The 25,077-nt window shown below is 40.2% G+C and overlaps 2 protein-coding genes across 4 annotated transcripts in view; both read left to right on the top strand.

Moving 5' to 3' along the window:
• The window catches only part of adcy9 (adenylate cyclase 9), a 35,434-nt gene extending 22,591 nt beyond the window's left edge, over nucleotides 1–12,843 (top strand). The window contains exons 2-9 of the mRNA XM_079644015.1: nucleotides 390–562; nucleotides 3,631–3,738; nucleotides 4,084–4,340; nucleotides 4,477–4,579; nucleotides 5,168–5,376; nucleotides 6,575–6,734; nucleotides 7,026–7,168; nucleotides 8,710–12,843. Coding sequence (XP_079500141.1) covers nucleotides 390–562; nucleotides 3,631–3,738; nucleotides 4,084–4,340; nucleotides 4,477–4,579; nucleotides 5,168–5,376; nucleotides 6,575–6,734; nucleotides 7,026–7,168; nucleotides 8,710–10,006 — 2,450 coding nt within the window. The 3' untranslated portion in view covers nucleotides 10,007–12,843. The remainder of the gene's footprint in view (nucleotides 1–389; nucleotides 563–3,630; nucleotides 3,739–4,083; nucleotides 4,341–4,476; nucleotides 4,580–5,167; nucleotides 5,377–6,574; nucleotides 6,735–7,025; nucleotides 7,169–8,709) is intronic.
• A 1,587-nt stretch (nucleotides 12,844–14,430) lies between these two features.
• crebbpb (CREB binding lysine acetyltransferase b) overlaps nucleotides 14,431–25,077 on the top strand; it is a 52,080-nt gene continuing 41,433 nt past the window's right edge. For 2 of the 3 annotated variants that reach the window (XM_079645900.1, XM_079645899.1), the window contains exons 1-2: nucleotides 14,431–15,312; nucleotides 21,978–22,585. In XM_079645900.1, the coding sequence (XP_079502026.1) occupies nucleotides 15,228–15,312; nucleotides 21,978–22,585 (693 nt within the window). In that variant the 5' untranslated portion in view covers nucleotides 14,431–15,227. Of the gene's footprint in view, nucleotides 15,313–21,977; nucleotides 22,586–24,634; nucleotides 24,861–25,077 lie in introns of those variants that run through there. The other variant, XM_079645901.1, reaches the window with a different exon arrangement.

Below are 25,077 nucleotides of genomic sequence, written 5' to 3'. Positions count from 1 at the left end.
TGGCTGACAAGGGATTTTCAGTTTCGTTTAAGCACTCCCACTTCTTCTCTGGCTCACCTGTCTAATTCTAGAGAGAGAAAAACATTTGAAACCCTTCACAAATGCATCACACATTTTTTATGTATATGCTTATGTAAGCAAATATGACTCATGTAAGGGTCCTTGGCTTTTTCAACTCGTAGATATGTTCTGCTTCTCCATCTCTTTATTCTACTTTTATGTGAATACTTGTTAATGGTATTCACTGAGGGAATTCATCCTGTATTGAATCTGTGGAATCCTAAAACAACACCATGGGATGACTTATCCAAAAAAAGGCCAGTTTGATCTGAGAGTAAGAACAAATGCAAGTAACATCCTTCTCTTTCTCTCTGTTTCTGTCTTTTCAGGCCTGAAGACCTACCTGATCTCTGCCAGGAAGGTGGAGCCTCACTCTCTCTGTGGCTGTTCTCAGTCAGGGGTGGTGGGGCCTGAGCATGCAGACCCTCAGTGCCCCAACCCCGGGGTACAAACACCTGATGCAGACCCTCCAGCCGGCCCCTTGCCACCAGATAGTGCTAAGGTGAGCGCACAGTATCTCTGAGAAAATGAAACACCATGTTGTTGAGAATACTCTTCTGGGATCCTTTTCCATTGCACATCAATATAGCCTGGGGAAGAACACTGAGCTGTATGTTCTGCTCTAACCTTTTAGATTTTCGCTCTCTCTCTGTACTTTTGTTTGTGTGGGTGTATCAGTGTTTTTATCTTTGCATTCAAGTAACTTCCTTTTGCATTGAGTGGATGAAATGAAAAAGTAAGCGTCTTTAAACCATGTGAAAATAATGCAACTGAATTGTTTAATGTAATTACATGGCATGGTAGCACCTCAGTCCTCATTAAATCCTTATTAATATAAATATGAGAACAAATGAGTAAGATCTTATTAATTATGAAATTCAAAGTGCTGTGCTGCCCTGCAGGTAGTCTGCATAAAGACTGACCCAGTATGATGCTCTGCTCATCAATCCAGAACATTTCCATCCACTGTGTCCTCCTTGGATTTCTCATTTGCCTTCAAATTGTACCACTAGGTCACCGACACCTAAACGTTGTAGCACAATATTCCCTTATAATTACCCTCAAACCCTGCATGTGCCTTCCAAATTACCCTCAATGTTCTGTACACATGCTGGTATTAAACCAGCATGGATCGTTTTAGACCTTTGCAGGCCAGGTATAGGGGGCATGGGCGTAATTTGTCCCCCCCACTTTTAAAATTCCCATTTGTGTCCCCCCCACTTTTTAAATGTGTTTATTTTATTTTTTTACGCAAGCAGTCATCGTCACGGAGGAGCGTCTGTGTGTGTGCGGCACGAGCGCATCTTGTGAGAGAGAGAGAGAGAGAGAGACAGAGAGAGAGAGAGAGAGAGAGAGAGAGAGAGAGAGAGAGAGAGAGAGAGAGAGAGAGATTTACGGGGGTTGTTGTTAGCATTTGGTGCTAGCTCGGAGCTAACGATGATTAGTAGCTGTATCAACAATAAGGAGAGGGAGAGCTCTTTCCTGTCAGACTTTGAGAGACTGAGAGAGAGAGAGAGAGAGAGAGAGAAAGAGAGACAGAGAGAGAGACTGAGAGAGTTACGGGGGTTGTTGTTAGCATCTGGTGCTAGCTCGGAGCTAACGGAGATTAGAAGCTGTTTCAACAATAAGGAGAGGGAGAGTCCTCTCCTGTCGGACTGAGAGAGATAACGTCAGCTCAGGGAGGTAAAGGACTCTGAGTGATTAGATTGTAAACTTTAGTCTAAGTTATCTCAGTGGGTCTCAAACGGTTTGGTCATCTACTGTATGTAAACAAATATTTCCATCTATGTAATATTAGTATATAAAATAAGTGCAGAAATCCTTCCAATGTGGGGTTTGAAAGGGGAGTGATTAGTCAAATATGCATAAATAAAAAGAAAGAATGCAGACTTGGTAAGATAAAGATAGGAGAGAGGAGTATATCAAATATTTGCTATTGGTTGTGAGCATATTCTAATGGTTTTTTGTTTATTGAAATATATACAGTTCTGTTTCATATGAGTGTTGAGAGCTTTATCCATAAATCTCTTAATGTTGCCCTCAAAATGCACCAGATTGATGCATTAAACTTCAATTTTAAGAAAAAAATATTCCTGGGGTGCATGCCCCCGGACCCCCCTAGAGGATGTGAGGTCATCACAAATAAAACAGGTTCACATGGATAGGATACTAGATAAGTGTGCACACTCATTATATACACTACACATTTGTCTTGGATTTGTTAACACTATAGTCCCTAATATATTTGTAGAAAGGCAGGAAATGGAATTAAATTGAGAACATTTTTCATTGCGGAGGACCCCCTGTTTTGTGTCCCCCCCACTTCTCAAACCAAAGTTACACCCTTGATAGGGGGGATGTATAGATGTGAGGGACGAGTAGGAAGAGGATGATGGTAGGCAGGAGAATCAGCAGGGGTCCATCGTATGGTAATACGCTCAGGCAGGGAGGTAGGATGTCCTTCGCCCTTCTTTCTTCTTCAACGAATGACTCACTTAAAGGTTTTCATCATCTAGTGTGGCTTTTGCACAAATACCGCAATGGCTAACGCTGAAGGGCTACAATGGCACACATCTTAAGAAAAGTCTGCTGACATTTCAACATTTGAAAGTAGAAATGAGCCAGGTCTGGTGATAAATATCTGCTCGTTTAATGTTGCATGTAGGTACACAGTGTGCTTTCTTTGTGTGTGTGTGTGTGTGTGTGTGTGTGTGTGTGTGTGTGTGTGTGTGTGTGTGTGTGTGTGTGTGTGTGTGTGTGTGTGTGTGTGTGTGTGTGTGTTTTGGCTTGGCACTGTCAGTGTCATGGTCATTCATAGCACAGCAGAACTTTCATACAAAGCTCATACTGTCACGTTTCTAGTTTTTTATGTTTGGGTTTATTTAGCTGTTCGGTTCTCCCTGTCTCCCTTGTGTATTGTCTGGTCCCTCTCTCTGTGTTTTTCCTCCATGTCGTTAGTTTCCCTGGTGTGTCTAATTGTCTGATTGTGTTCACCTGTGGCCCTTGTGTTTCTCCTCCCCTGCCCGGCTGTTTCTCGTCTTGTGATTACCCCTCCCTGTATTTAGTCTCTTCCTGTGTTCAGTTTTGGTTCGTCTTTTGTTGGTGAATTAAGTTCTCCGGTGAGTGTTCTGTCGAAATTAGTATTATATCCTTGAAATAAAGGTGTTTCCAGTTTAAATCTGCATTTCGGTCCTGCCTGCTTCACACATTGTAACACATACTCTTACACACACACACACACACACACACACACACACACACACACACACACACACACACACACACACACACACACACACACACACACACACACACACACACACTCCATTCAGTTCGAAGAGGATGATGGGATAAAGATAAAAACCTTGTTCTAGTAGTGTGTTTGCCTTCTTTGCCTCTTGTTTACACTCCCTCTCCTTTACTGTTTCTCTTGCAACCTTTGCCATCTTTTTACCCTTTGTTATACCCACCACATGCTAATTGTTCAATGTATTAATCTTTCTTCCTTCTTGCCTCCATATGCTGCAACTCCCTCCATAATGCCCCCCTCCAACCTCTACACCCCTGCAGTCCCCTTGTATATCATGCAGTGTGGTTCTGATACCAGTGGAAGATCCGGTTCTCAAGGAAGGAGCAGCGCACAATGGCTGCCATGACGACCACAAGATCAACACCAAGGTGAGCCTTGGATAGATTTTATATGTATGCTTTTTTTTTTAATGTCCAATCTGTTAGATTTCATTATATGTAGTACATTACCAGCCTGGTTACATTTTCTCATGCCCAGCAGCAAAAAAGATTAATAGAAAATCTTTAAAAAGAAATAGGACTTAATGAGTACCAGATAAAGTGTGCCAAAGACACATTTTAATTGGTGTCACTACAACACACTCTTTAGCTTTATAATTTATATTTAGACTACTTTGTTTAATTGCTGCTCTTTTTCCAAATAAAAGATCCATTATCACAGCTTCTGCTATTTTGTAAAGTCAGATGTTGCCTCCCCCCCTCTTCTCATTTTAGGACATTACAAATCTGAAGTGCTCCCCAGCGGTTTCTGCAGGACGCAGCCCCAAAGTTCTGAACGGCCTGCTCAGTCCTCAGCTGGAGGCCTTGACCAACAGCCAGACGTCGCTGTGTGAGATGCTGCAGGAGAAGGAGAAGAAGACGTGGAGTGGAGGAACCATGGGCATGGACCACTCAGCGCTCATCCCCCTACGCTCAAAGAACTTCAGGGAGAGGAGCGATGCTCACTTTGTGGACGTTATTAAAGAGGACAGGTAAGAATGATCCAATGATGAATACATTAAAAACATTAAACATGATGTAGAGTTGATCAGAATGTCAATCTCAGCTATTGACGTTCATTTTCGCTTTGGGGAATTTTAATTTCGACTTACCTTTTTTCTTTGACAGCCTTATGAAGGACTATTTCTATAGACCCCCAATAAACAAGCTCAGCCTCACCTTCCTTGAGAGCAGCCTGGAGTCTGCCTACCGGATAAGCTACCAGGAAGAGGTGTGTGAGCTGTTTTTGTGCATGACATAACAGTGCCTGTATGCATGCATGTTTAATGAGCCAGCATATTTTACTAGCTGTCTCTACCTGGGTGTGTTACCTGTGTTCCTCTTGAGTTTATCTGTTGTCTGGGAAGCCTATTAGCACTGTGTTACGGCCAGACTGCTCAAGACTGCGACAAATAGAAATCACTGCAGGACCTTAAAAGTCGTTTTGTATTAGTTTGTGATGTCCTCTGCTGGTGTAACCTCAGAAGTGCATCCCTGCTGTCATGGCTGCAACTGTTGCTACAGTCTCTAGAATCTGGGTCATTGACATGGAAATAGATTTCAGTAGAGGCTTACTTAAGTCATTAAATTATTTTTGATTGTTGGATGATGAAATTCCAAGGCATCATGAATTATTGATCATGCATTTATGATGCAGATCCTTGGTTAGGCTACTTTTCAGTAATGCATTACTCTAATTTTGCAACTTAATCCCTATTCTCTTAACTAATTACGTGTTTCTTGCTATTTTCGTATATGTTTTTAGATTTTTTAATTCTGTTTTTTGTCTGTTTTTTCCTCCCTCTATTTCTACCCTCAGGTGGAAACCCAGGCACCGGTGCAGACTTTTGCCAGTCCAACATTCAGCTCTTTTCTGGACATGCTGCTCTGCTGTTTAGTGTTTCTGGCTCTCTCACTGGCCTGTTTCCTCCGACCGCTTGTCACCCAGCAGAGCGTGTCCACACCAGCACTCATTCTGACAGCTGGAGCCAACCTGCTGGAGACTGTGGCCCTTCTGTTTGCTATACGGTGAGATACTCAATATAGACTGTGGGTTTTAAACTGTGGGCCCATTGCTAAATACAGTCTACTGGTCAATGTCACAATCCCCCACCACATATTTAAAATTAATAGTTAAATATAAACCGGCAAATATATTTTCCTGTTTTAATGTGTTAGTATTTTCTTCCCTTAATATAAAGGCATAATCCCAAAATAGCAATTGGCTCTTTACTCCACATTGGAGAGTTTGCTCCTAATTGTGCAACATGCAACATTAACACTAAAACCATGAAGAACTGCACCTTAATGGTGGGGTAGGTAAGTTTGAGAAACTGGCTCGAGATGCTCTTTTTGTTATTATTCCATGGAATGCTCTTAACATCCCGATAGCAATAAATATCTGAAGTGCTTTGACAAAAAATCCATGAAAAAAAATTAATCTGTGGAAGCCATAGTACTGTAAAAAGCAAGACCCCTCATTTTAGCCGGCCCGGCTAAAATAACTGGATGGCCTACCTGCCTGTCAGCCTTCCATCTGTGCACAAACTTATCTCATGCCCTCATTGGTCATGTGCGCGTTCGTGTGTGTTGGAGGAGGGGCTCTGTAAGTAAGTGGCAGATTTTTTTCCAGTTGTGTATTTTCTAATTCTAGCGCACTCGAGGTGGTTTCTCCAAAATTACCTACCCCACCTTTGATGCAGCAAATGTGACAGGAGGCTGCAAACTGTTATTCCTTAGACCCCTGATACAAAGGATAGATGTACTGAATATATCCAGATTGTAATTAATTTGCCAAAAAAAGAGTCAAAATGCAGAATAAACAAGGATTGTGTTTTGCAAAGAAATGTCATATAGAAATTGTGCTGACATCATCAATTATTTTTGCCTAGTTAATTGTGTAGTGAAAATCTGATTTGACTAATGTGACAGCACAGTTTTGACTATTTTGTTTTTGTATGTTACTGTTAATGCTCACAAGTAGCTCATCTGAAATTTGGTATTTTAAATATGTTTTAGAACGAATAGTAATTTATAAAGTGGTAAAGATTGTTTGCTTTCTTTGGAGTTTTTTGCAAGTTTTACTGGAAAAAGTGGAGGGAAGGGCCAGATGACACAGATTTTTTTTTTAGGATTAGTTTCCATGTAAATCAGGTTGCCATATTTTTGTCGGGCATCTGTTTTCTGCTTTATTATGGTAAAATGAGTTATTGTTTTTCTTCTTCAGTATGGCTTTCTACCTGGACAGTGTGCTTCACTGCACTCGGATGCTGATGAGAGTGGTTTCAGGATGGATAGCGCGTCACTTTATAGGAGCCGTCCTGGTGTCCCTGCCCACTGTGGCTGTTTTTTCCCATGTTACCTGTGACATGCATCTCTCAATTCAGGTGGATTTTCAAATTTTATATTTTCTCTTTGTTTACCTTTTCAAAACTACATTAATTTGATTGCTGTCATCATATCAGATGTATTCTCCTCCTCTCAAATCTTATAGTTGAGTTTTGCTTCTGACCAATAAAGAAGCTCCCTGTAAGGCTGCCATAAAAATGTTCATTCGACTTAATTATTATCAGCATATGTCTTTTAATGGTACAATATGGCTATATAGGCTACAGTCAGCAAATTGTATTTTCTAATCTTATGGGACCTTTTGACTAATGACTAATGATTTTCCCCAGTTCACCATGTTCATCTGCTGTGCTGTCATCATAGCCATCATTCAGTACTGTAACTTCTGCCAACTCAGCTATTGGATGCGCTCAGTTCTAGCAACTTTGGTGGGACTAGCAATGCTTGCCTTGATCTTCAGCTCCCCCTGCAGGTATGACATAATGAATAGAGAAAATGAAATGAAATAACATGTTGGAAAAATGTGATCTAATTGAATGATGTGGACAATATCAGTGACATAATGACACTGGGTTACCCATTGTATTTCAAGAAAAGATGGGTTGCTGGATTTCTACATGAACTTTATTTTAAAGCAGGGGTTCCCAAACCTTTTCTGTCAGGGCCCCCCCTTTTGGAGGAAAAAATATGTTGGGGCCCCCCCCAACACATAGTCAGGCTCAGTGGCGTCGCCAGATATTTATTTTGGGGTGGTGCGGGGTAGCTTGACGTTTCATAGAGGTTGCTCAAACATTTAGGGTTTCCCTTTAATGTACCAGGCGCTACAATGGAAATTTCTACTGCAACAATCCCTGCGCAAATACACATTGTGACGGTTACAATGAAGGCTCGAGGCATATAGGTGTAAGCAGGGGTAAAGTGCTATTTTTATAGGTGGTGTGTGGACCTCGCATAGGGGGGTCTGGGGGCAAGCCCCCTGGAAGATTTATTTTTAAATATTGAAGTTAAAAGCATCAATCTGGTGCACTTTGAGAGCAAAAAAAGAGATCTATGGATACATCTCTCAACACCCATATGAAACAGAACTGTAAACAGATTTACTTCTTCTCTATGGATATTTTACAAATCACCCTTTTTAATAGTATTTCATACCTGTTTTTCATTTATTCTCTTATTTTTTTATAACTATAATGATCATATAAACGTGTGCCTCGGAAATAATTGTTTACATTAATGGTGACCAAACGTTTGAGATCCACTGAGATAACTTAGACTCAAGTTAACTATCTAAACACTCGGAGTCCTTTAGTTCACTGAGCCTCTCAGTCTGACAGGAGAGGACTCTCCTCCACTTTGTTGTTGAAAAAACTCTTTATATCCGTTAGCGTAGCTTGCTAGCACCAGAAGCTAACAACTACGATCTCCGGTACCGGTGCTCTCTCGCTCGTGCACGCACACAAAATGGCTCATTCCACACACACAGAGCAGAGCTTTAATGAAACACAGAGACCCAGACGTAATGGTACTGTATCATATTATTTTCGAATCAATAATTTTACAAATTATGATTAATTTTATTTATTTTTTATAATAACCATTTTTCCTCCTGGTCTCTCGCGCACCCCCTGTCATGCCTCTGTGCCCCCCACACTTTGGGAACCACTGTTTTAAAGCATTAGTTAGAGCTTTTTGTTTGTTTTTATCTCTTCAAGCATTGCTAAGAGTCTGTTTTTGTGGTAAGTACACTTATTATTGTTAGCATTGTTGATGTCATAGTCAGTTTTATTGTTTTCTGTAGACACTTGCTGAAAATCAGGCTTGTGTGTGCATGATTAAGTGTTAAAAAGGTAGAAGGGTGCAAGAAGCGTATGCCAAAAGCCTTTGTAGTTATGGACTTGAAATAGATGCTGCAAATAAGACAAAGATTTGTTTTAACCTCAGGATTTTAATTTCCCTGCATTTCCCTCTGTGTTTCTCTCTCTCACTCTCTATTTCACTCTGTCTCTCCACCAGGTTGGATGTTAAAAGCAATACCAGCTTCAGTAACAGCTCCATCTTCATGTCTGAAAGTCCTCCAGACCCAACCCCAAAGGACCTGCTGGGCCCTGAGGCCTGCGTTGCCTTTTTCCTGGTCCTTCTCCTTATCTTGTTCCTTAACCGTGAATTTGAAGTTAGTCACCGCCTGCATTACCATGGCAACGTTGAGGCTGATCAACACCGCATCAAAATCCAGAACATGAGAGACCAGGCCGACTGGCTGCTACGCAACATCATCCCCATCCATGTGGCCGAACAGCTAAAGGTCACCCAGAGCTACTCCAAGAACCACGACAATGTGGGTGTCATATTTGCCAGTATTGTTAACTTCAGTGAGTTTTACGAGGAAAGCTACGAGGGAGGCAAGGAGTGCTATCGTGTCCTCAACGAGCTAATTGGAGACTTTGACGAGCTGCTACGAAAGCCTACGTTCTCGAATATGGAAAAGATCAAGACTATCGGTGCCACGTACATGGCAGCAGCAGGACTCAATGCGCAGCAGTGTGCTGACGCGGCACATCCTCACGCACATCTTCGCGCTCTTTTCGAATTCGCCCTGGAAATGATGCGTGTGGTGGACGACTTCAACAAGAACATGCTGGGTTTTGGCTTCAAGCTTCGCATTGGATTCAATCACGGGCCTCTGACAGCGGGAGTGATTGGCACTACTAAGCTTCTCTACGATATCTGGGGCGACACGGTTAACATCGCCAGTCGCATGGATACAACAGGGGTGGAGTGCCGTGTGCAGGTGAGTGAGGAGAGCTATTGTGTGCTTAGTGCTATGGATTATGAGTTTGATTATCGGGGCACAGTTAACGTCAAAGGCAAAGGTCAGATGAAGACCTTCCTTTACCCGAAGAGCAGTGATAGTGGCCCTGTGCCTCAGTACCAGCTCTCAGTGTCACCAGAGATTCGGGCACAGGTGGATGGTAGCATTGGACGCTCACCCACTGAGGAAATCGCCAGCATGGTTCCAGCAAACAGCCTAACTACGAGCAGCACACATACTACGGTACACAGTGCTGGTTCCTCAACCATCAAAGGGCTAAGCTTCGGGAAAGAGGCCGTCAGGCGTTCCTCTACCGAAACCTCCAATGCTAGAAGACCTTCATCTCACCTAGACGGACCAACTTCTTCAGCAAATAACCAACAGCTTCTCATCTCATCATCGGCCCAGCAAAATACGCCCATAACGTCCCAAAAATACATCAAGAAGGACAAATGCGACGAAGCGCCTGACAGTAATGTTGGAGAATTAACACGACTCTAATAATGTCATATTATGGCGCTTTTATCGTAAACTGTCTACCCTTTAAGCTCTTGTTCCTGCCATTTGGCATTTGTAGAATTACAATATATCTGGTCCTAGAATCAGAGAAAGACCTGCAGGCCTCTTCTCTGCAGAAAGCAGAGAGCAGGTTGTTTTTAGTGTAAATCTGATTGGCTGATATTATCAGTGGAAGGTGCTGCCTGGACCTCAAAGCGACTGTCAGGCAGGAACGCACAGAGGAAGTATGATGGGATGTCTCTCTCAGACCTTCTCTTGCCTGCTATAGATCTCATTTGTCTCCCATTACTTGATTATCTGTATACCTTTAATCTTCATTTATTTTGTGTCTTTTAAGTGCCTAGAATTATGTGTAGACTAAGCCTTTTTGAGTATAGAAGGATATCATAAAAAGGGAAAACTGTAAATAAGCAAACTTTTTGGGAAAACCAGCTTACATTTTGTTACAACTTTGTAAACTATGCTTTGCTATTATGCCTTTTATTAAAGAAGAGCTTACTATACATATGGAAAGTGCTACAACATGAAGATAATCACAATGTGTGTTAATTAAAGGGAATATATGTTATAGTAAAATCTGAACTACAATGCAACAGTCTATTTCCTTGTCCTTCAAGAGTACCAGAAAACTCTTCATGAGAAGCACAGCAGAAATGAATCAATACAGGCTAACTGCAAACAAGGCTGAGCTGTGCGTCGTATTTGCATGCAAACCGTGAGTGTGTTTGTGTGTTCGTTTTTATGGCTCTGTGTAGGAAGAATATCATGCTCAGTTTAATAAAGCGAGTTGCCTATGAGTTAATCAAAGTCTTGTAGGATGAGGACAAACATTTCAGGAACGCAGTCGGGGGCAAAACAGAATCTTATGTCAGCTTTTTCTCTGGCCCCTGTTAAGATCGTTGTCTTACCTCAGTACTGTGTCCTGTCCCAGCCACATTTAATCAGCATGCTTGCAACGATGGCAGCATTGTAGACAAGGTTAGATCTGTAGTTCTGTGCCCTCCCCCATGATTTGGGCTCCTATGGGTACCCAAGCTGTGTTAGATGTTGAGTATTTAGATGGATCCTACAAGGCACTGTTGTACCTGTAGATTACTTTGACCGTAGATCTATTACAGAAAACAACTGCCTAGGTTTTGCTATGGATTACACTGTGTGTTTAGGTGATATGGCTTTTTAGACATGGATAATCAAAGTGGAATGTCACTAATCTAAACTAAATGTGCACTATTGTATTTATTGTTACACAAAACTTGAACTTTCTATGTGAAGCTCCGGTCTTTAATTGTATTTGAAATATACTATTTGATGGAAACAGTTAGATGCATTAGCTGCTTCATACTTTCAATGGCATGAAACTTAATGTAAAAACGGCACTAACTGTAAAAGCAGTGCAACAAATGTATTTCGTTTTGTGTTTTTATTCCTTATAGACTTCTATTATGTCAGATGATGAAGGAAATCAAACTGATTAAACTGTACATCTCGGTTGCTGTTACATGTTCTCTCTTTTATTGTTTTCTTAGCAAAAAGGATTGTGTGCTCAGAGGCAAACGCGTTTTACCATGACGTCCACTTCAGTGTCTTTTGACTTTTGATATTTCAATATCTTTAACAACACTTAAACCAATCAGTATTTTAAAGTAATAATGCATACAACAAAAGGGACACATTTGCCTTTTATCATCAAAGTTAAGTTAATAATTGGTTGTTTTGTTCGTGCCTTTTAACTTTCTACTTTTTTTCACTGTCTGCTCTGTGTTGCTTTCATTTCTTAAGACACTAAATATTTATCTTTGCAGGATAATGTTAACTTTTGTGCTATAAACACCTTTAATTTAAAATATGTTTTGTAAGTTACACTTATGGGCACAAAACCCTTTTACCAGCCTAAAATAAAGGTAGTTTTGGAATAATATTTGTTATTATTTATGTGTTAATCTAGATCAAGATACTTCAGTGTCAAGTAAAGCGTATTAGCAACATTTGTTTTTTTCCTTCCTTGGTTATTTTAACATTTTTTTCTATTAGTATTGAATTTGGGATAAACAAGAATAATTACATAGCTGTGTTTTCTATTTTCTGCCCTTTTCTTTTTCTACCAACATGATCCTAAATGTTGCTTTGGGTTGATTTATCGAGATGTAAGTGACATTCTGACCCAGCAGAATGGCACACTGTGAAAATGTTGATGCCAAAGAGTGTTATTGCCATCACTTAGAGGTTTTTTGTATCTTATTTTCTCCTTAATTTGCAGGTTATCTTGTGCTTGTTCAATAACATTTATATATTCACTGTTAAGGGACATTTGCAAAGGAGCTCACTTTTTATGTATAGTATGGCTTTATATTGTATAGTTTCTGAGCATTTTCTATTATTTATATAGACGCATGTACTAGAGTATTAAATAGTCTAAAGAACTGGGTAATTTGACTATGTTGGAATAACACTTGTGTGTTCAGTTTGCCTGCATGTCCGTACAAAACTGTGTTTGTAAAACTGTGTGGTTGTGTATTTTTGTAAGCAATGCTTCCTTTGTATCATCTCAAAAAGTATGACATGCAAGACAATAAGGCTTCAGTCATACAGACATCCTTTATTTCTTTTTCTAAAAATAAAAAGTGGGCTAATAAAATGGGTGAGACACTGCTAGATGTCTGCACTTAGGCAGTATTACAGTAGCCTGCTACAGCCAAGTTTTAAGGCATTGTTGCTTTATTTAGAAATGTGTGTGTACATAGCACGTTAATGGGTAAATGCAAGTGAAGGTCACAATTGAATAAAATAAAATGATGGTACATTTTGTCTGGTTGAATTTACAGTGTACCCTGTCGCTACTTCTGATTCTGTATTTTGTACTTTACTTTAGTATTTGATGCTGTGTTATACTGTATGTATTTTACACTATACTTTGCATTGCCTTGTTGCTTTTGTAGATTGAGATTTCACAAACAAAACATTAGGCGCTGTTATACAATATTTAACATTGCCATTGATTCAATTACCCAACATAAAATAAAGTAGTTTAAAATTCAGTCTAACTCAAACTAGTGTCAATATTAATTTCAGTAATGGCAATCTTATGCAAAATAGAAGGGTAAGTTATGCTGCATTATAACTACTATTACTTTAAATGATGTAGGTAGGCTTCCATTTAGCTTATATTAGTTAGGTACTATTTAGCTTTTACATTCAACACATTGACTTCAAGTGGAAGTGTTTTATATATGTGAATATGGTAGATCTGAATAGAAAGTGGTTGTAATATAACGCTTTAATGTTATACTTTAATAAGACATTTCAGAAGACTTAATCAAATGGTTTACATAAGGAGACGAACGGTTTAACAAAGTGTGCATTAAAAAATATACTAAAGTTAAGTACAAAAGTATCATTAGGAAAATGTTAAGTAGGTAAAGGTGCTCATTATGCATAACAGCCACTTCACAGAATCTTACATTATTGGATGTTTTAGCAATGACGTATTTTCTTGTACGCAACATTTTAATGGTGTGTATTATTGTACATTTGTACAACAAGGAGACAATGTCAACACATTTGTTTATTTCAAGGTATAATGCGTGGCCGTGATTCTCATTTTACAAGCTTTGCATGAAAGAACATTGTCAAATATAGATAGCTGTCGGATAAACTGGAAGTAAAAGTATACCATTCTCCTCACCATGTTGTTACTTTCCTCCACCACTGATAATACGAGCTGTATTTTATATATTGGAGTATTGACTGCTGTGTGTTTGCAGAGGGGTGAGAAGTACTCAGATCTTGTACTTGAGTAAAACGAGAGTGTAGGAATACTCTCTTACAAGTCAAATGTCTGCATTCAAAGGTAACCCAAGTTAAAGTACAAAAGCATTAGTATCAAATTAGAAGTAAAAGTACTTATTATGCAAATTGTTCCATTTCAGAATCATATATATTATATGTTTGATTATAATTATTGATGCATTATTAAAGTGTTTATCAAAGCTGTTAAACGTGCAGCTAGTTTTAAATACTTTGTATACCGCAGCTCTTTTCTATACTTGTGGATTTACTCCATTTGTTGCTAAGGTCCTATTTAAGTGTTGATTATATTTCACATTATTTATCCAAATCTACAAAGTAACTAAAGATACAAAATAAATGCAGTGGATTAAAAGTACACCATTTACCTGTGAATTGTAGTGGAGTAGAAGTACAAAGTAGCATAAAATGGAAACACTCAAGTAATTTACAGTTAAAGCAAAGTAACAACATAGTACGAGTGTATTTGTTGGTTTATTGCACCCCTAGGGGCAGTTTAGCGTACGTCCACATGACGTACGGTGGGACACAGGTTTACGTCAGGGCGTCATAGCGCGACACCTCTCCCTCCTCCCCCCACAGTCTAGCTGGGAAGAAAAAAAGTTTTTTTTTGTATCGGAGGAATCAACAGCCGCCATCTTGACGCGGCTCAGAATCGGGATTTCGGGGGGAGCATTAATTTTAAAAACCGATCGGAGCTACTCAGACGGGGCTCAAACGGGTTTTTTCGTGCAGAAGATCGAAGTGTTAGTCCTTCCGATGAGAAATAATGCAAACATGTGAGGATTACACGGGTTTTTACCGTCTCGAAAGCCCACTGTATATTTGATTTCCCTTTTGGAGAGCGCCGTTTCTCGCCGTATCTCCGTCCCGAGACGCTGAATTTACCGGGAGACAGCGACCACAAAAATAATCCACTTCATAGAAAATATTTTTTGAATTTTGCTCTTTTTATTTAAGCCCAAAATTGATTTTATGGCTGCTCGTTTCGACTGCGAAAAAGATGATTCTGTACAGACGTGAAACCGGCGATCTGCGGAGAAAGGGATTTGCTTACGCCTTGTGTAATATTTTATGATTGATTTTTATTTATTTTTCTCGAACGGAAATAATTTTTGGACGTTATTATTGAGGATAATTATGTGGGTGTTGGGTGTTGGATTATCATGGGGTGATCTTCGGCGGCGAAGCGTGGCGCTGTTGCCTTTCTTTTGAAACCCTTTTCTCCAGGCAGCATTTAGCCAGTCTGCCAGTCAAGAAAAAAAAAACAGTTACATTGCTCCTTTACGCGAAACGATAGGAAAAGTTACATTTTTTACAAGCCAGAAGTGGACAACGTGGACTCGTCCTGTTGTTGTTTTCCTGCAACATAAGCCATTCACAAAATATCCCGACCAGGATGGCTGACAATCTGCTGGATGTCGGACCCCCCACTGCAAAGAGACCCAAGCTTAATTCACCTCTCCCAGTATCAGATGGCCCAGGTAAGACATGCTTTTAGACATTTAACTGACTGACAAGGAAGGTGTGCTACGGCAACAAGATATACATGTATTAAACCTGCACCCTTTATCGCGTTGATGCTTTCTGGTCAGGATGCATCCTCCTTAGGAAAAGTGCCATAGTAAAGTCAACCAATTCGCCTCTTCAGTTGTGCTGTGCTAATGTCACATGGCAACTACAGTACTAAAGTCCCAACAGGATGGTTTGAATACATTAACAGCAGATTCAGAAAATGCTATTAATTTTAAAAGTGCAAACTCACTACCTCTTCATCACTGAATTCCTCAACAGTAGTAGTGTCCCAACTTTTCACTCTTGTAGGGTTGAATAACACATAATCGTGTTCACCCATCATATCATCTGAGATATAGTTGAATAAAGTGTTGACAGTTCATTTGCATAGGTTGGTTTTCTCTTTACCTTTTGACACATTCTTGGTCTGATGCTGTCTTTATTAGTCTCATTGCACCTTTACATTCTATTAGCCATTAATGATTAAATCAAAAAGTCATGTGATCCTTTTTAGAAAACAATATTTAGCTTTTTGCTCACCATCACAAAGGAAAAGCTGCATCTGTATCCCTGGAGTTGGATTTGACTCCTGCTCATTGCCTCTTCAGCAATGCAGAGACTGAGCAGGCACTTGAACCTGGGTTGTCTGACCGAAAGATAATCTCTCTCCACTAGGTCAGTCTGCCACTGAATGCTCAACCCTTCTTTCATTCAACAAAATGCTTGAATGGCCAGGATTAAAATGTATCCAGAAAAATATACTGGACAACCCCACATTGGATGAAACGTATATCTGGGGAGAATGTGTTTAACACACATATCCCAAAAAGAGTGCTATATGGAAATGCAGAATACATTTGTTAGATTTGATATAATCTTGAACATCACTGGCCCTATACATTATGGGACATTTTCCAATGGTCATTATTTGTTGTAGTTATCATATCAACTATTACTGTCCAGAAGCAAGCTACCCCCCTGGCCATGTAACAGGTGCATTTTTGGAAGAACTGTTCTATAAACCCTTTTAACCCACATACATTTGCTTACTTTTTATATAGTTGCTGTGTTGACAGATGAGTCGGTTTTCATAGTAATATTACGTTTTCATAATAATTAGTAAAAGAGCGTAACATATGCATTCTCTCCAAGACTGTCCAATTCAAACTTCAACGCAACCTTTTGACATCAATTTGACCTACACAGATTTTACATGGACGTCATATGGATAGTGACTTTGAAGAGAGAAACCGGCTGATACTGTTTTTAAAGTTGGCCATGCAGTCACATGAGATATTTTTATATTTAACACGAGGAAGACGATTTAATGTGCCTCTCAGTAGAAAGTAGAATACAAATGAGTTGGACTAGTTGTCAGACCAATGACAGGATAGTGTCTTTAGAGTAGGTAGACCCTCCAGAAAAACGCGGGCAAAATTCCTTGATTATGCGGGCTAAAATCCTTGAATATGCGATTAAACATGCAGAGTTTTTATGGGATCTTATGCGGTGAAATTGCGGGAAGTTGCGAAATATGCGGAAAGTTGCTAAATATGCACACACACACACACTTCTCCGTCTTATTCTGTTTTCATTTACTCGTTCGTTATCTGACCAGCTTCAATCTTGTAGGCTACTCACTTCGTTTCTTGTAGCCCTCGAAAGCGTTTTGGACGTTGAAGCCTCGGTGGACGTGAGTTGTTTGGCTTTCTTGTCCGCAGCAGCAGAAAGCATTTTCGAATGTTTGAATGAATCAAAGTGGGTCGCCACCGTCGATTTTCTCTTATGCTCCAACACACAGTTGCACGGGGTGCAGAATAGTTTCCCCCCCACTTTTTGCCCGGTCTTTAGTAGAAATGTTCGTTGGTAAATGAGATGGATTAGATTTTTTCATCTTGGTGTTTTCTCTATCGTGTGAGCTCCACAAGTTCATTCTGTACAGTGTTGTTTACATTCTGTGATGCGCGAGCTGATGACGTCACGTCAAGACGAGTTAACTTTTTTTTTTCTCAACTTTGTGTGGAAAAATGCGGGGATTATGCGGCCTTTTGATAAATATGCGGCCTTTTAAAAATCTGCGCCATTTTGCTGATTATGCGGTAAATTCTGCGATCGCAGAATCGCGTTTTTCTGGAGGGTCTACTAAGTAGGGCTGCAACTAACTATAAATCAACCTTTTTTAGATGAATCGTGTATAAATGCGTAAATAAGTTGGTAACTTTTTACCCATTTCGTGGGCAAATCTTTAAATGTATGTTTTGTCCAACCGCTGAATTAAGATGAATAATAAAGAAGTAATTAGTCGTAGTTGATTTATATTTTGATCAGCTTATCCCTAATTGCAACTCTACTTAAGAACTAAAAACGTTTCCAATTTTACATGAAGTGCATTGTTTGGCTTAAATATTTTTTTCTTATAACAAAGTTTGGAAACATTGGGTTGACAATTCTTTTCACTTTCATCATGCTTATAATCTAGTAGTATAATACTTGTATCTTTATCGTCCATCCAGTCTTTGGTTGTTTAGCAACTTTACTCATTAACATAGCTTTGTTGGTATCCTTTAGGCAGACGCTACCGCCAAGCCTTGAAATAAACATGGATCCATACATTTCTGTGAAAACAGTCTTGGGTTGCACCACTGCAGCCACCTCTTAACTCTCTTTGACTGGTGCATTTGCTAAAATTAAATTGCAGTGAAGATCAAAAACATCTGTGTGCCATTTACAAACAATTTGAGAATGTGAAGTTTATTTTTTCTCTTGTCTTCTTCGGAAGTCTCCATTATCCAGTCTCATTGACAGTCCTAAGTTTTCCTCCGAGGTAGCTCATCTTCTCTGAGGGGTGACCGAAGATTTCTCTGGGCAATAAAGCAGTCTGACACCGAGACTGACTCCTCCCCCACTGCTGCTGCCAGAAGCTCTTTCTGTCTCAGTTTACACTAATACACACACGCTCACAAACACATGTATTCAGTAAGAAGTTGCACACGTCTCTTGTAGACCTGCTCTCTTTGAAGTTCTGGACGCAGCTCAGGGTCTTAAGTACACTGGGAAGATTTTAGGGGCCACCCCGCAGATGGAATGATAAGTACTTTTTTTTTCTTTAGTTGAAAAAGCCCTGATTCTTAGAAAAAAATGCAGAAAGATATTTGAGAACCTGTATCTTACAGCCTTGTTCCTATTCTCTTGTACTTGTTCAGTTACATTAGCTTAGTTTCTTTGAATTGGATTTTCAGTCAATGGATGCAATGTATCTGTGCATATTCATTTCAGGTACCAGATAGATGTGGTTCATAATAAAACAAAAATGGATCCCTTCTTACTTTGGATGTTGATGCAGGACAAGAAATAATATAAAAATGAACTTAAAAGGATGTGTTTAGTTGCTTTAAAGATTTAATTCATGATGGAAATTATTACTTGTGTTACAAATATACTATTATAACAGGATACCCTATGGATTTGACTTACTGAGTTACGTTGGTAATTGGTTAAGCCTTTCCATTATTGCTGGTCTGACAGATAGCAAAGACATCTCCCTTTGCCACATCCAGCCCACCGCACACTGAGCTGTCACTCACAGCTACAGATTAGCAGTCTGTGTTTGTTGTTTATATTAATGGGTGACAGTTTTTTATGGTTCTCTGGTCTCGTGTCGGTATATGCGTGTGCCCGTGGCCACCGGCAAGTGCCAGGTTTGTTTTCATTCGCATGGCTGAGTGGGCATGTCAGCGCCAGGGGTGAGAAAGGGGCAGCCACTTTCCAACCCTCCTGTTCACCTAGCGGGGTTTCCCCCTCCTTTGTCTGGCTAGTATGAATGGTCACCATCCCCTGGGTCTGCATTATTCAGCTACACAACCATTACCTGTTGCTTAAAACTGTCAAGCGTTAGTTCTGCTTTTCGCCAGCATGTCGTAGTAGTGGCAGACGTTACTCTGGATCTGCTGACTAAAGTGTCAGCAGAGGTGCCACTGATTGAGATGAGAAGAGTGGTGGGTGGCGCTGAAAGCCATCTAATCAGCCCCCTCCATCAGACCTGTCGCCCTCTTCTACCTTTTTCCTCCTTCTGCTTTTAACCTTCGTATCATATCTTTCAGAAAGAAACTGTAGGCTGTGTCATTCATTCAAATCAAGTCTGTCTGCTAGAAAATTGGCTGTGGTCTTCATACACACTGCAAATCACTACTGCATTCCAAGCTTTATAAGTGCCACACTAATTTTGCACATCTTGAAGTCATCAGAGCTCTTCATATAAAACACCTTATAACAAGTTTTACAAATCTACAGCCAATCCGATGTCTGGAAAATAGCCTGGCACGCTGCTTTTATCACTTTTTGAATTAGGCATGACATTTCAATTTTTTCATCTAATTCTTACTGCACAATAAAATCTAATACTTTAACTACGGTGGAAAAAAAATACGATATATCTAAATTATTAACTAAATGAGAATTCCCAACGTCGTCAAGCATTACTTATGGCTACTACTTTTCTGCAATATTCCGAAATTCAATAAAAAACATCCCAGTGCTTTTGGTCGAGGGAGCCCTTGCAATGAAACATTAAGGTTCCCCATGTTTAGCTTTCCACAATATGTCTATTATGTCCCTTTAGCGCTGTAATGATAATGTAACAACCTTGCTGCATCTATACTTTTGAGAGAGGAGGGGCATCTTAGCCGTTCCATCTCAATCTCATATCTCTCCGACTCTGTTGAAGCAGCCATCTGCAAAGTCTGTTATTATCAACCAGATTAGTCAATTGGAAATGTTCATGTGGCTTCTGTAAAGCTCTTGGTCAGATACAACCGGCAACATCAATGTACTCCTCAGGTGAGATAAGTGTGACTCAAGTGTTCGGATTCTTTGGTTAGTCATTGGTTCCGCTGTCACTACTTGGCATGTGATTGCGTGCTGGATATGGATATGAATATGCTCATCTTGTCCTTGTTGTGTAATAAGCAAGTTCAAATTGTACTCGCAGCCTATAGAAAATAGTTACCATGCTGGAGGCACTTTTTACATTTGTGTGGTTTAAATTCTGTTGCTGAATAGGCCTGGGGCAATGAACAGGTGCTTGCTCTCAGTCTCAACTATGCACCATTCATATCTCTTGCTGTACTCTGAGACAAGTTGCTGTGCTACAAGTTTGGGCACTCCATTTAAAGCATCTGGCTGTCATATTCAAGGTTCCCTTGATTAGCACTATATTTCATAAATTAACAGGTTGGATTTCTTTCCAACCTAAGTAATCCAGTGTGCCCAGACGTTGAGCTAGGCGTGTGTGGGGGTGTGGCTGTTAAGGCCTGTAAGATCTCTATTGGCTGACACACAAAGGCACTAACACACCTTGACGTGAAGGACGTTGGCATAAATGTGTGATTTGGGCTGACCCTCATTAATGTTCTATTAATGTTTTATGTTTGTTATATCAGGGTGTCCGCGGGGTCTTAAAAAGTATCAAAAGTTGATAAATCCATTTAGCGAAAAATTAAGGCTATTAAAAAGTATTAAATGGCATTTTCCAAGGTATTACATTTTGTAGCTTGTTTTCAATAAGTATATAAATGATCCAAAGAGGTTGTATTCTACAGTCTGCCTGAATGTAATCATTGCGTAGGTGTGTAGTGTGATTCTGTGTAGTTTATTTACGGCATCCCGTTGGATTTGACGTCATCTGAACAGGACATTGCACGCTCACTGCTTGATAGTGCGCGAAGGTCCGTTTACGCCGGTTGTTAAACAACATCGTTATGGGGAAATCCCTTTTAATGTCTTAAAAGGGATTACATTTGACTTCAGGATTCCTGCATATACCCTGTATATGTTATTGTTCACTTTTTTAACACAGCCACAAGAATGCTGTCAGTTGAAGAGCTAAAACTTTTCCTATATGCACCTTTCTTTCTTACCCGAGGTACTGGGCTCTTGTAGTGTACGCACGTTTGCCCATGTCTGCACAAGAGCATAAGTAATCCTCCAGTGATACAAATGTTGCACACTGCAAAGTTACATTGTGTTCATCTACATAGATTTGATTTTTAAATGTTTTACAGATAAACACCCTAATTTAAGGTGAAGCTTGGTTTCATAAACTATTTGAAGATAAATTGATAATGATCCGATATTTTTGATTTGTTGCCATAAACAACAACAAAGTTTCGGCCTAAACACGCAATCCTGATTTGTTAGCGTTAAATTTACCAGAAAAGATAATTTAATTGTTTACGGCAATTATTTGTAAGATAATGGAAGGACTTGAAAAAGTGGTCTTTAGTATGTGTTTTGTTATTCATGTATGATTTGTATCATGTGAGAAAAACCAACTGTACCAAGACACAGAGGTGCTTTGCTAGTTTATGTGAGTAGAGAGTTGCAAGGCATTACTCAATGCCATTGGCTTTTCCCATTTTTGACATTGTCTCCAAAATATAAACATAAGTAGTCATATTTCAAAGGTCGATTCCATGGAATTTGGTTATGAACGTATTGAACAACATAAAAATAACGTACATAATATCAAAATAACTAAGACGAAAGCAGTGGTGATCAAGTGGAAAGGCAGGGAAGTCGCACTATGTCAAGGTACAAATCAACAGCTAATTCTTATTTCCCTTTCTTTCTTTTTTAGATCTTGTGTCTCTGTTTGACCTGGAAAACGACCTTCCAGATGAGCTCATCCCCAATGGAGACTTGGGAATGTCTTCTAATGGCGGTCCAGGTGGAGGGGGTCCTGGTCTCAACTCCATCGTTCCTGATGCCGCAGCCAAACACAAGCAGCTGTCGGAGCTCCTACGACCGGGAAGCTCCTCCATATTGGGAAGTAGTGTCAACTCTGCCAGCGCCCAACAAGGAAGCATGGTGGGAAGCCAGCTAGGTGCTGTGCTCGGTAAAAGTCCACTGGGGCAGGGCTCTCCCAATCACCAGTCTCCCCAGGCCCAAAAGGGAGGTACAGCTGGACAAGGCAATGGAAGCACGGGCATGAGCTTTAACCAGGCCATGTTGAACAGTGGGCAGGGTCATGGGGTCATGGCAGGACAAGTGATGAATGGGGCTCTGGGACCGGCAGGCCGTGGTAGACCTGGTATGCAATATCAGGGCCAAGGCATGCAGGGGGCACAAGTGGGTGCTGGACCTGGTGTTGGAGGCAGTGTGCTGGCAGAAACACTCACCCAAGGAGGGCCCCAGATGGGTGCACACAACGTGATGAGTGCTCAGCAAGCTGGAAACATGAATAAGGTAAGGCTCAAAATTCGTATTTGACTAATTACCAGTTACTAGTTGTTTGTTCATCAAAGTACAAGTGAGGCATGGAGTATGGGAGTTCATGATAATCCGTTCAGTGTAACAAATTATTCCACCTGTACAACAGATGACAGCAAATTCACGTCACATTTGCAAATATATCAGATGGTCCCACATTTAGATGTATCTGTTTTGTCCAATTTTTACTTTGATTTGAATTCACAATAATAATACAAAAGAATAACCAAGCAGAAGATACACACATAACATTACGTTGTGCTTATTCTGACTTTTTGTTGTTGCGAACATAGAAATGTAAATGTTAATGTTAGCCGTTTTTGCTCCTCGAAAGAGTCATGCAAAGAAAAGTAATTTGCAACCTCTGTTAAAAAGCTAACTCCCGGCTAGGGCGGCACAATATATCAAAAATCTATCGTCATCCCGATATCAACATTTGCGATAGAAAACATTGCATTTACCAATCAGATGAAGCCTTACTGCTCAAGATGTCCCGCCCCCCCCATATAGAGGTCACGCTATTGGCCGAGGTGATAAAGCCAATGTTAGCGGAACATAGTGAGGGCTGAAGGGAGAGAGACGGGTGAGGAAAATATTGGGGTACAACATGCAGGAGAAGAACTCGTATGTAAATAAGACAGCACGTCTGTTATTTTTGAAGTATTTTAGTTTCAAGTAGGGATGTCCCGATCACCTTTTTTTGCTCCCGATCCGATTCCGATCATTTGATTTTGACAATTTGCCGATACCGATTTTTCCCGATCCGATCTTTATGCAATGCATTAAGAGAAAAAAAAGAAAAAAGCATTCAAGTTGTCCCTTAAGGTAATTTTTTTATTTAAATTGGATATTCTATCCAACATGGATATAGCTTCTTTTTTTCACAGCAGCATTGGATCAGTTCAGTTGTGCAGCATTGGATCAAAACAAAATAAAGCTTATCAGTACTCGTTAGCTTACTGCTACAATTAGACACTGCGCCCTGCCCACTCTGTTGCCAGATTTGAGAGAAATAAGCAACCAGGTCTATGAAAACAAGCCCCAAAGAAGCAACACATACATGATGTTGTGCAATTTGAAACCAAAACTAAGGCCTCAGGATGACTTTAAAGGTCCCATGTCATGCTTTTCCGGTTATTACCCATCCCCTTGTGTGTTATGAAAGTTTTTCTGCATGTAAACGGTGTGCAGAGTCAAAACCCTTAAAGTACACCCAGTAGCGAGTAAAACTCTAACACAGAAAATACCTCCCCAAAACGCCTCGTTGGTGAAACGTCATCATCCATTCAGGGGCGGATCTATGAGGGGGAAAAGGGGGGGCAGTTGCCCCCCCCCACTGTAGAGCCTTGCCCCCCCAGCTGCCCCCCTAACTTTTGTTTCCCTAAAACTGTACTAAAACAAACCTACACTATTTCCACAAGCTTCTCAAGCAACGAAACAAGCATTACATTAGTTAAAAGTGAATCATTTTAAATTAGGCCCATTAAAAACGCAGCTACGGCCCTGCATTAAACTGCGGAGCGGCGTTCACACAGACCGCGGCTCACAGAGCTGCAGAGAGGGAAAGAGCTGTCCCAGCTCCTATGGATCAGCTTCCCCTGGGAGCATTTCCCCTTCCACTAGTTTTTTTTTTTACTAAGGACGAGAGCTTGAAACTAAATATTAATAAAACGCTGCCGTTTGAATCGATAGCGTTTAACAGACGGGCGCTGTTTGGGGCTTTACGTTACAAAATGCTACGCAGACAGCGCTAGCTGGGAGATCGATCACTTTGCTAAAACTATGCGGTACTATTAAATCCATGTAAACTACACATCACAGCAAGATCAATGAAACCAGGATACATACTTTACCGTCAAACTGGATCTGAACACAGCTGCCTGTGTGCGTTTGAAAAATACTTTCTGATGTTATATTTATGATATGCTACTTATTAGCTACATGGCCCTAACGTGTAAAGTTATACAAGCATTTGTACCAGTGCTTTTCACAAGTAGACTCTTGCAGGCCAGAATAGCTGGAGTGATTCAACAACAACAAAAAGACATATCTGAGAAGAGATCAGGACGAACAGAAAGAGGAAAAGGAAAAGAGAGATGAAGAGACCAGGAGGGTCAGAGCAGGAGGAAGCCAGGAGGAGATGAAGACATTAGTGAAGAAGAAGACATGTATGAGGAATAAAGATGAAGTGTCAGAAAGAGGGCCAGAGGCAGGGATCAGGAGGCAGATGAAACTCCAGCTGGACCACATGGTATGTTCTTATTCTCCATATTCCATCACAGTAGCACAATCTAGCTCTTAGTATTGACAAATATTGATTGAAATGTATGTATGTATTTACATGTTTGAAAAATGAAACCAAAATGTTTGATCATAACATCTGGTAGTGGACTACTTACTGTACATGCTCCCACCTCAGGCACAACATATAAATAATTACTAGGAATTTCTTTGAAAAAATGTAACAG

This window comes from Notothenia rossii (genome assembly GCF_949606895.1).
Source record: "Notothenia rossii genome assembly, chromosome: 8".
Classification (NCBI taxonomy): domain Eukaryota; kingdom Metazoa; phylum Chordata; class Actinopteri; order Perciformes; family Nototheniidae; genus Notothenia; species Notothenia rossii.
Note: the sequence above shows the minus strand (reverse complement) of the source record. Positions and strands in the feature narration are given on the sequence as shown.